The sequence below is a fragment of the Glycine soja genome, chromosome 17 (assembly GCF_004193775.1).
Source record: "Glycine soja cultivar W05 chromosome 17, ASM419377v2, whole genome shotgun sequence".
NCBI classification, from domain to species: Eukaryota; Viridiplantae; Streptophyta; class Magnoliopsida; order Fabales; family Fabaceae; genus Glycine; species Glycine soja.
Window position 1 is genome coordinate 37,501,335 of NC_041018.1, and position 12,790 is coordinate 37,514,124.

Below are 12,790 nucleotides of genomic sequence, written 5' to 3' on the forward strand. Positions count from 1 at the left end.
AAAAGGTAATTTATAAAAAAATTACACGTGAATATTACATCAAATTAATGAATGATGTAATAACCCATATAACTATCACAAAATAATTAATATTATTTGACAATAAATATTAAGAATTTTAACGAAGAATATCTCAAGATCTTTTTTAGTAAAAGCTAAAGTAAAAATCCAAAACACATTAGTGACAACAAAATATTTTTTTTAAGGAGACAAAAAAATTAAAATTAGAATAATAAAAAATATTAAACCCAAAAAAATATTTTAAAATTCTCTCATAACATCTTTTTATCACCCTCGCTTGCGTGATAAATCCTTTATATCTATCGTTTCTTTCTCACATCATCTTTCCACGTAAAAACTCTGAAGAAGAATCCCAAATTGTAATTATCGTGTTGTAGGAAGCTTCATGGAAAAGGATTGGCGTTAAAGTATATATATGCGTTATTCTATCATGTCAAGTCACTCACGTCCGACAATACATTTTTCGTTTTGACAAGCTAGGTCGTTACCATGGCCAACTTTATGTGTAAGCCCTCATGACCTGATCCTAATTCCTAACTGGATCGAAAGCATATGGTTCAAATTCAATTTACACCAAGTGATTGCTGGATCCTGAGTAATTATACGTTAATTTTATTTTTTTTTTATGGTCAGAAGCAGTGAGGGACCTGCATTCAAATAAGAGGGTGCACTTACACCCTCTCATTTTTTATAATTTATAAATAAAATTTTATATTTTTATATTTTATTTTATCTATATTTATATAATTAGACCTATTGATTTTACTTTTTATAATTTATCTCTACTAATTTAAGGTCTTCAATCGATCACTGGTTAGAAGATATAAAAGACAATGAACTTACTCTAAGGGTCTCACATATCAGGCAGCAGACTCGAACCTCTGAACCGGACACCGTCCCTTTTCTTTAAATTTTTTCTATATATAAAAAAAAAAGACATAAAAGGTATTGCCTCTCTAACTTGCAGATTTGCATCTATACTTGATATACATAATTGCATCTGACCAAACGCTTAAAGGAATTCCGAATTTATACGATGTATCATGCATATAGGTTGGCTTTAAAAGTGAATATAGCTGAGTTCATCACATATACCTAGCGTCACTACTACGGAAATTGATTTTATATTGAGTGTATGTTAATTGAGAGTTATATATGTGTTAATCGTCAAGATTCTACTTGTTTTTCGAAAAGAATATATTTTAAAATTAATAAAGTAATTTTTACTAAATAATTTTATTAATAAATAAATATTTAAAGATAATACATAGAATTTATTCTTGATTGTGAGTTTTTTTTAATCAAACAAGTAAAATCATAATTTTTAACTTATCAAATAATTATCTAATACTTAATGCATATAATAATAGTAAATTTGATTAATAAAACATTCATTTTAAATTATAGTAATACCATATAAAGGTTCATAAGATGATTTGTAAGTAAATTTTAGAATAGTATTTTCAATTTAAATATTATTTTTATAATTATTTTGATTTCAATAGTGATTTATAAGTAATCAGAAATAGAGATTGAATAAGTAAAGGTTTTGAGAAAAAATAGAGATTGAAAAAAATAAAAAGTTTAAAAAATTTGCAGTAAAGTGAAAAGACATAAATTCATAAAAGATGAGGATTGAATACATATATGATGACTTGTTAAACATGTAGTCAATTTCGATGGTATGCAATATCGATATTTAAGGAATTAAGTGATAGTGTTTCAATCCCATGAAAATTGGCAGTCATGAGTCTTATTTATAGACTTCTAATACTAATGGTCGAATTATTTGATTTTGACTTTGTATAATGATATTTTAAAGACATTTATCTAACACTACTAAATGTCTTCATATAACTCCTTTGTAACTACTTCAACTGACATTTTTAATTTCGAAGAGACCTTGCTTCCGAGCGTTTTCCAATCTCGTATGCTATCAAGAATTTATCAGAACCATCAATTCCAATCAAAATAATTTCCTTCGATGACAAACTCATCTTCTCGATTTTTAGACCACATTTCAATCACTTTTTAATGGACTTTTCTGCTCCTCTTGAGACAAGTTCGTCCAAATTATACATAAATTTCATAACTTAGATCAATAATTTTACATAATGGAGGTAACATTATGTAAATGATAATACATAGATTGATCAATGGAAACTTTTCTTAATAATTCATTAACAGTTGTAATGATAAACACTAACATATTATAATTTTTTATTAATAAAAATTTAGTTAAGTTGGATATCAAAGACTCACCCATACTGGGTAGATAATATTGGAGGCAATTGCCCCCATTAACTTCTAAAATTTTCTTAATAAAATATATATGTTCAATCATAAATTGCTCCCACAGTTTAAAATAAAGTCTAAATTAATCCATAACCATAATGTGTTTTGTCCTCACAAATTTATGTATATGAGTATAGTCCCCACAGCATAACATTTTATGGATTTATCATTGGCTATGGTATGCCTTGATACTCACTAAGTTGAGTATTTACACATTACTTATCAACAAAGTTATCACATCAACAATGAGATTTAAATCCACATTCTTGAGAGATATGAATTCGATTCTTACCAATTTTGTTGATATACTATTATCAATCAATGAATACTTTTACTAACAATTAAAAAAAATAACTCTTTATGAACGGTTTTTCAAATAACCGTTGATGGAAGTCCTTTTCTTTGTAGAGTAGAAGTTAGTACTTGTGGAACCGACCATCTAGGAGTGGTATGAGATGCTAAATTAAAGCAATGTACAAGTGGAAACATCTACACTGACTGAAGCAAAGGAAATGAAAGGAATAATTAAGAAGCTAAAACATGAGATACACTGGACCATCGGAGATTTCAAAAAAGCTTAGTTCGGATAGCAATTGCTGAGCAGGAATTCTGGACATGAGGGACACAAACAGAATATAGGATCTTTCAGGTGAATTTCTTGGAGGATTCATGTAATCATAAAATCAGTTTAGCTAAATTAACACCCTAGCTTGCACCATGCGCAGCCACAAGATTCAGCGAAAAGCCAAAAATATGTACAAATATATAAGAGATTAATTCTATGTATTGTTAACATAGGGTTAAATATGTTTTTGATCTTAAGTAAATATTTTGTATTTACTCACTAATAAATTTTTGTTTTGTAATAAATTTTTAATAAAATAACAATTTTATTTTAATCTTTACACTTATTTGTCATTAATATAGACTAAACAAAATTTGTTAATTTATTAGGAAATAAATATAAAAAATTTTAATTTATCAGAGACTAAAATAAAACATTAAGGATAAAAAATAAAAGTGTTATTTTATTAGGGACTCAACGCAAAGAAAAATTTATTAAGAAAAAATCAGATATTTATTAAGAATAGAAAATATATTTAAGTTAAAATTATATTAACAATTAATTAATAATAAAATTATTATTACTCTGATTTTTAAAGTAGTTATTATAGAAAAATAGAAAATTTATTATTTTAGACTAGGTTTAAGATCCAATTAATGTGTATAATGAATGACCTCAACTTAGACTTAGACGTTGGATCAACATAAATCAATATCCAAGAGTAAATTAAATTTTAAAGAAGAGATCACAACTGCAAAATATTTTTCTTGAGAGGCATTGAGCTCATCCCAAGGAATCTAACCTAGTTTTTGTTGGCCTGACTCAAAAACTACAAGTATCTTTTAACTCATTTAATTAGAGACTAATTTTACTTGTAGTGTATAATTATCGTTAATCCAAAAGAATTTTACATATAGTGAGAATCAAACATATATTTTCTTACTAAATAAATCATTCTCATTCATGTGAACACAATAAGATCTTACATCACTACATCAATCCTTTAGATTGAATCCAACTCATTCTAATGTTACTCGATTTAGTACAAATATTTAGTAACTTAAGCATCAGATTGTTTTTTACAGTTATGTACTCAACTGATCATTTTGACATTCTCTATATGGATTTTCAGCCTTCTTAGAGAGTTCACCTCACCAAGAGAACCTAAATTTCAGACAGACCATTTTGAATTGACAATGTTGATGATGACATTAGCTTAATCAATTTCAATTAGGACGTCAACTTAGTCGAGCAATCTTAAACATATCACTTATCTTTAAGTAATAATTTGTAATTAGATAATAATATAAAAATTTATTATACAGTCAGGATATATTATATGTCTACTCTATAAACAATCCGAAGAAGATCACATATCTCTCCTGTAGAATTTATCCCTTTATAAATTAGCTAGGTGCAATATACCACATGCAGTACACATGCATCGCAGTTACCGTACATTCTATGTAATTTTTTTTTAAAAAAAAAAGGAGCAGAGAGAAGTGGAATGGTTAGTGCAATTTCTTAAAATCAGATCGAATTTGATTAAAGGATAATTAAGATTTTTGTTACTTTGGTTAAATTTGGCCTATATTGCTATCTTAGTCAGCCCCCAAGTATTTATTAATTAATTATTCCATATAAAGAAACATGAGCTAACCTGAACTTGATGAAGTGCTTAGCTTCCTTATCTGGAATTATATGGTTGGGGGTGGCACACATCAGAGAATATAGGATTTTCAATTAGTGGAGCTATACGTCACACATCACACATCCATGCAAGTGGGGGACCTAACTTGTGTTCTTTCGATCTGTCTGTGTCACTTTTCTCCGGTTGCAACAAAAGATTCTAACACCAAAATGTCTAAGAAATTATGTATAATTAGATTGGATTGTTCGCTAAGTCCTCACTCAATTGTACTAATAAATCTCACCCAGGACTAGTGCTCTATCCACTTAATTTGAAGCTGGTCATAACACTTAGTTACATTATCTAAACATCATTATCATGGCGCATTATTATTAATCTCGATCTCTAAATGATGAAGGATTTGAAGAGAATCAAAGGCAATGACGTTTGAGCAATTGAGCCACTAAAACAACTGCTTTAATATTCGTTTAATTACTGGCAAATCAATTGGATCTTGTCACAAGTTTCTGAGCATATAGATCATATCTGATATGTCACTATAATGTTGCATGTTGCATATTGTCATTTTTTTTTGTTTTACCGTAGTTATTAACTTTTTAAATATATTTACACAAGGAAACTAGGAAAACAAATTACATTATTTATAATATAAACAAGGTTTTTGATCTGTACAAATTCTTGAAAACATAAAATAAAGGGTGCTTTTTTTGACAAAATTAACGGATAAATTTGTTGAAAGTTGATGAAAAGATTGCTGAAAACATAACCGATTTTAGAAGTTTTTTTTAGGACAACAGCTTAATTTTAGAAGTCGAAAACTACAAAATTTCCTAAATGAATTAAAAGTATTTGATAAAATCATTATCTGTTAAGTTAAATGATAAATATAAGAAGACATATTTAATTACTTAATTATAACTATACATACTCAAATGATTACTTCTATTGAAATTTTAATCTATTTCAAATAATTTATCATCTCCAAAATTACACTTTTATTTCCATTTTTAGAAAATATTAAATGAAAAGAGATTATATAATTGGATTCATATTTATAATTTTGATTATTTTGAATTATAAAAAATATTTGATGAGGTTGCAAGATTTAGTGAGTGTTAAGGATTTTTTAATAAAAAAATTAAGAACTTATAAGTCCAAACGTTACAAAAAGTAGCATTTTAGAAAATGTGACAAGTTTGTAAAATAAACTCTTTTATCCAATAACTATTTATTTAGTTTCTAAGCTAATTAACTTAAAGTTAAATTTTGTAAAATAAACTCGTTTATCCAATAAAGTTTTACTCACCAAATCAATGAACTTCGTGGTAGGTCACATTTATTGTAAAGGTAACTCATGCACAGATAGGCTTGCTTCACATGTCACCATTATATAGGATTTTTGCTGATAGAATTTCACACTCACATTTCTCATTTTTCTTTTTATACAACGCTCTTCCCTATTGTTGATGGTCTAACCCCCCATGATCCTCCTGTGTCTTTTGCTTTGATTATTAACATATTTGGCCTTTGCTGCTATGGCCTTTTGCTTGTTGTGGTGTCAATCCAGTTGGGATCATGACAAGTACTTGGTCTCGGCTTAGTGCTCCTTTTGCTTAATAAAAAAACTTAGAAGTAAATTTATTTGTCTTGTCAAACAACACCTAATAAGAAAAATGGAAATTTTTATAACTATTTTAAAAATATAAATAAAAGTACGTATTTTCTCAAATTAAAACAGGTGTTTTATGTTGGAAATTCGCTTTGTATCTTGAGGTAATAAAGGTCTACAGTGCTATATCTGGAACTAGAGTTGAGCTTGCTTTAGTGGAATGTTCTCTGATTTTTTTAATTAATTATTAATATCGGAAGTTTCTGGTAGCTGAAGTACCTTTTTTTTTTTATCATGGATTATTAATGGCTAATGCATGATTATGATCATAATCAAATATAATATATAGCTAAAAAGGAATATAGATTTCAGACCACTTAGTCATGCCAATTAGAAAATAATTAAGCATGTAAGTGGTAATTGAGTGCAAATTTAAATATAGAATATGATAGATATATCAGACACGAGTTAGTAGGAATAAAAGTGACACGACCCTAAGAAATATGAAGAATCAAATTTGGAGAGCATTTCAACTCCTTTTTGTGAATGGGTACAGAATATGTTTTGACGTAACATAACACATAAAATGAAGCATCAAGGTGGAAAACTAGAAATTAAATGTGCCAATGGTAAAAGGTGGTTCCTATTTAGATCTGAAAGTGTATATGTTCCGCCTCTTCACTGTAATGAAACCAACTAATCAAGGTAGATAGAATATGGAATCAGCTGCTACCGTTAAGGAATATTTAAACTTGCTTTATACATATATTGAGATATGAATAATCACATGATACTAGTGTAATTTACACGAGTTATTACAACACTCGATATGTTTTAATTAAATAATTTTATCTCAAAACTTACTTTTAGACTAAAAGTTCTATTATTTTATATTAATAAAAAATTATTAGATATCTCCTTTAATTTAGAGCCAATTGATTTTTTCTTTTATATGTGTATATGACATATCAAGTAAGAGTTATATATAAAATTATTAGATCATATTTGAATTTTATTATTTATTACTCACTGGGGTGAGTCTTGTCTCTTGCAGTGAGAGATTTGGATAACATGAGGTCTCAGCTCTATCTTTTCGTTTGGAATTTTTTTATCCAATATGATTATGCTTTATGTGATTATAAACATAAATGTTTCATTTCTTTGCCTATTGTTGTGAAAGATTTAAGATATGATGGATCATACATTTGTTGTCATGTTTAATAAACTCTAAAATAACAATAGTAATAATTTTTTATTCATAAAAATTAAACATGATATTAAGAGGTTTATAAGATTCATCTATCTTATTCAATCAATTGAGTGCTGCAATATGATTATATACACACACACAAAAAAGTCAAATTATTGTGAGAATTGATAACATTTAATTACATACAGCCATTAGATTAAAACTACCTGTTTAAATTGTGTATTTTTTTTTTTGGTAGTGTAAGGAAATAATATAAAGACAAAACTACCAGAGGCCTAGCGGAAGTCAGTTTTTTTTTTTAATAACTAACCGAAGCCAGTTAGTACTTTGGTAGCATATTCAGAATCTAACACATTGTATTTAATTATAAATCTTAATCTCCAATTAAAGAAGAAAGAAAATGACGTAAGATTTATATATATTGAGATTATTGTTTATCAGCAGATTTATATTGAGCTTAGTAATATTCCAGCTCTATTTTTTTTTTTTTTTTTGTGTGTGTGCGTGATTCTAGCTCGATCTCATGAAACATATATTTGATTCTGTTAGACATGCTGATTAAGATATGACTTCTTTTATGAACAAATTTGATTCTTTAATTACTTATACAAAAAAGAATTTTGTAGAGAAAATAAAACTCACTTAGATAATCTACTCTATCTCGAAAAGCATTGGCCATTTAACTATTGGCTTGAAAATCATATGGGTGTAAAAACAACAATTTGTGCATATATAGGGACACTAACCTATTTAATACAATTTATGGGTGTAAAAACAACAAATTGTATTATCCGTTATTTCTTTAATATGCTGAAAAGACTACACATATCCATAATGAATATTAAAGAAAGATTATGCTCGCACAGAATATAGTATGTCAGCCTTAAAGTAATGCCAAACGTTGACATTAATTAGGAGAGTAAAAATTGATGAAATCTCTAACAGTTAAAATCGAAAAGCAAACAGGATATAGATTTTTAAGAAAATATTAAGATTTTATGAGAAAAATATAAGAAAAGAAGATATGCATGAAAACACGCTCCTCACAGATACAATTAATTAATTACAGTTTCATAAATGACAAATAAATTAAGATTTTTTTCAATGATAAAAAAATTATTTGAAACTGATGAAAAAAGCGATATTTTTTCATCATTTCATTGAGTAGTTCAATTTTTAAGATGCTACTTTAAATAACTAAAGTAATATATCTTCTAAAATTCATGACATGATGGATGCTTTTATAAGATGATTCACAATTAAAAAAGGAAAAGCAACCGGCATGCAGGTAGCTGCAGGTTGTATTTGATGACAATTATCGTTGTAATTTAGTTTTCTTATTTCTATAATTAATTTGAAAGAGAGGCTATACATACATTCAAAATTATTAAGACATCCATTTATTGGAGCTTTTTGGATGATGATATATTGATATTTTACAGTCAACGTATGCTGGTAAAATGATGTGATATCGCAGAAAATGACAATTACGGAATTTAATTAATTAGTCCCCAAAGTAACCTAAAATGATCGCTGCTTATCTTAATTGGTGCTAGAGCAAATGATTTAGATCAAAGGCCCCAACTGAAAATTTGAAATTGTGCTTCCTGGCTACCTTTTTTTCTCATAAAAAATATAAATATACAAAAAAGCAAACAGCTACATCTTAAATGTCCATAAAAAATATTTTTTATATTGTAATTATAATAAATATAAAAAAGCATTTGCTATAAATCATTTATACATATCATTGATGTAAAAGGTAAAAAATAATTGCCAAATCAGGATAACGCCTTCTAGAGGATAAACTAATGTCAAACAATAATCACGATATAAATTGTTTTCATATTAGACTCTTTTGCTAAATTATTTTTTGTTTTCTCTCACTTTGATCAAAAAGTTTTTTTTTATCCATTTTCTCCCCCCATTCGAAGAGAGACATTGTTTCCTCTTTGCCCACATTGTTTATTCTATTTTATCCCCAGTTGATGATTGTGGTTGCTTTCACAATATAATTAAACATCTAATTGTGCAGCATAATGCGCATTCACCAGCTAGCTATGGTTTTGGATTGGGACCCAATAACCCACGTACGTGACTCTTATAATAGACAATATATTATTTTTCTTTATTAATTTCCTTCTTCTTTTTTCTGAATATGTAAAAATATTACATAATCACACAAAAAACATATATTCCTTTTGTAGGCGTACTGTTAGTACTCGAGGATAAAGTTTAAAGAATATCATCATGACATCATTCATGTTTATGCATCTTATTCTTTGTAAGGAGTAAAAGTCTTTGGTAGGGATAATGACCTGTGTAGCTTCACTAATTTGACATGGTTTGATGTCGCCTAAGTTTTAAAAACTAGACTCTGGGCGTTTGTTTAAGTTTTTTTTTTAATAAAATAAATATTTTTTTTCTCAAATTAACATGGTGTATTTATCGAAATATGAAACTGACTGACGTCAAAATCGACGTAGTTAAGATGAGCTCCATGATCTAACACGTCACCCTTCATTGGGAGAACTAAATGGGGATCTTACCGAAATTTGGAGATGACCGATGTCAAAGTCGACGTAGTCAAGATGGACTCCACATAGTCAAGATAAGCTTCACGATCTCACACGTCGAACTACATGTATCCTTCATTGGAAGAACTAAGAGGGGACATGCAAAATAAATAATTCTGACACTCAAATAAGTACATGAATGAGTTGAGTATGAAATTGAAAAGGGTGAAATAAGATCTGATCTTTATAACGTGAGATAGGAGTTTCGAGTCCTTGATTGTAAGAGAGTTATTACAGTGATGTAACAACTCTAGATAATTCCTAACTTGTAAATAATATATAGTAGAAAAATCATAGCTTGTAAATAATAGTTAATAGATAATTCATCACTTATAGATTATCCAATGGATTATAGATAATCCATTTATTATAGATAATTCATTACTAGTAGATAAGTAAGTACCTGTAACTTGATAAAGAAATAATAACATTATCACTAAGATTCAAATATATAGATATTTGTTAACAACATGTTGGCCCTATAGCTCGACTGGGGCCTAATAGCCCGACTGTTAAGGAATAGGCATGGCAACGGGGTGGGTCGGGGTCGGGTTTTGTTTACCCCACCCCCAAAATCGACGGGGGTGTATATTTACACCCATCCCCGTCCCAGACGAGGGTCGGGTTTTCCCCGCCCTGTCCCGCCCCCGACAGTTTTATAAAATTTTATTGAAAAATATAATTTTTCATAAAATAAAAAATATAATTTTAAATAAAACACAAAATTCAATCCAACATTAACATAAAATTCAATCTAATAGTTCATATTTCAATGTCTTATATATATTAATTATTAGCGGGGCGGGTTCGGGGACGGGTTCGGGACAGGTATTGAGAATCTCATCCCCGACTCCGAATCCGAATTTGGTTATCGGGAAAAACTTGACCCTTACCCCGGTCAACTCAAATTTTCCTCGGGGCGGGTTCGGGACGGGTCCCACAGATTCGAGCCCCGTCACCATGTCTACTAAAGAAGATGTGCATGTGCTATGGAACACATGGGACTGACGTAACATTCTAGCGTCACATCAATTTGTGTATCCCAGACAATACACCTAATAACTCAATTAACTCAAAACCAATTCGAAAGAGAAAATAGAGGTTTGTTCAAATTTCAAGATTACATATACCCGATTATATCATTTTGAGTATCAGATTTATGCACATGGGGCTAATCGACCTCATACCATTTTACAATTTTTTTTTAACTTTTATCTTATGCAAGTCTATAATTTTGACTTATAAAACTATTAATAAACTCTCTTTTTTATTTTAGTTATAATTATAATTTCTTTTTTCTTCCTATTTTTTAATTGTAATTATAATTATAATTATATTTCCCCCTCTTTTTAAGTATGTAATTAATTCACCCAATAACTTGACCTGATCAAATACATGAATGGATCGGGTAAGTTCGACTTAAATTGAATATTGAAAACTTAAACCATCCCAATCAATTAATATTCATAAATTTAAAGATAAATATGCCGCTTTAAAAAAATCTAAATATGCTATAAACCTTATCCAACTTAACTTGTTACCACTCCTAATAAAAAATTAAAAACTAGAAAGAATGTAAAGTAATCGTAGTTTTTTTTCCTTAAAAAAAAGCGTACAAAACCGCACTCAATTTGATTGGCATAAAACGAGATACACATTACATACACAAAATTCTAATTAGACACGCAGTGTAAACACTAAACCTCAGCATTAAACACTGTTTCTATCTGTTTTTTAATATCTTGGTCTGAGTGGTTTGTTTGCCACTATAAATACCCTCTTCGCCCATGTTTCTCTTTCAAGCCCACACAAATCCTTCACCATATCTTCTCTTCTTGTCCACCAATTAAGTAAAAGAAAAAACACAAAATTGAGAAAAAACCAAACTAGCGCGCAGAATGAGAAGCATTCCTATTCCTCCAACAACCACAACCAATACATTAGCACCAACAAGTTCTACAGTGGTGGTGGTGACAACAATGACAACGATGACGAACAAAACCTCTGTTCCTTCTGCATGGCACTCTCCAGTGCCCTACCTCTTCGGAGGCCTCGCTGCCATTATGGCTCTCATAGCCTTGGCACTGTTGATGCTCGCTTGCTCCTATTGGAGGCTCACACAAGAGAGTAATAACAATAACAACAACAACGTGGTGAAAGAGGGTGATGATGATTCTGAAAAGAAGGAACAGCCTAAGGTGTACGAGGAGAAGATCCTAGTCATCATGGCCGGGGATCACAACCCAACCTTCTTGGCCACCCCTTCATCCTCCTTTGGTTGTTGTAGCAATTTCGATCACAAAAAACACCTAGGAAATTCCGAGGATTCCAACAACTCCTACAAAGAAACTGTGGACGACCATGTTGTTTTGAATGCTACACATGAAAGTGGAAGTGCTCGACATGATCAACATAGTGAAAATTTATGAGTTTCGATCTCCAGCAGGATTTTGTCTACCAGTTCGAATTTCAACAGCAGATCACATTCTCTTTTCTTCTCAATTGGTATGCAGTCACCAATCTAAGATTTTGTTTCACCTGTTAATTGGGAATTAAGGTTTTGTAGTAGTGGTCCAGATTTGAGAAAGGGGACTGGTAGAATGAAATTCCAATTTTGTTTATTTTTTCCTTCAATATATAACTCTTTCTTCCATTGGGTTTTTTTTTTTTTTACTTTTCTTTTTTAACTAATTCCACTCTTGCAAAATCAACAATTCTTTAGAAAATAAAATAAATAATACTATCAGTTATTAGAAAAACAATAATTAATTTATAGTGCGTATATTACCAAATGGGTTTAGATGTATAATTCTTTTTAGTAATATATTGAGTTTGTGAAGAAAAAAAAAATCTGAGATTTATT

The 12,790-nt window shown here is 29.3% G+C and overlaps 1 protein-coding gene across 1 annotated transcript; it reads left to right on the top strand.

Moving 5' to 3' along the window:
• Positions 1–11,708: 11,708 nt before the first annotated feature.
• On the top strand, positions 11,709–12,580 carry LOC114392843 (protein GLUTAMINE DUMPER 5-like). The gene has a single exon (XM_028354076.1). The coding sequence runs from the start codon at positions 11,826–11,828 to the stop codon at positions 12,354–12,356; it is 531 nt and encodes a 176-aa protein (XP_028209877.1). The 5' UTR covers positions 11,709–11,825; the 3' UTR covers positions 12,357–12,580.
• Positions 12,581–12,790: the final 210 nt, after the last annotated feature.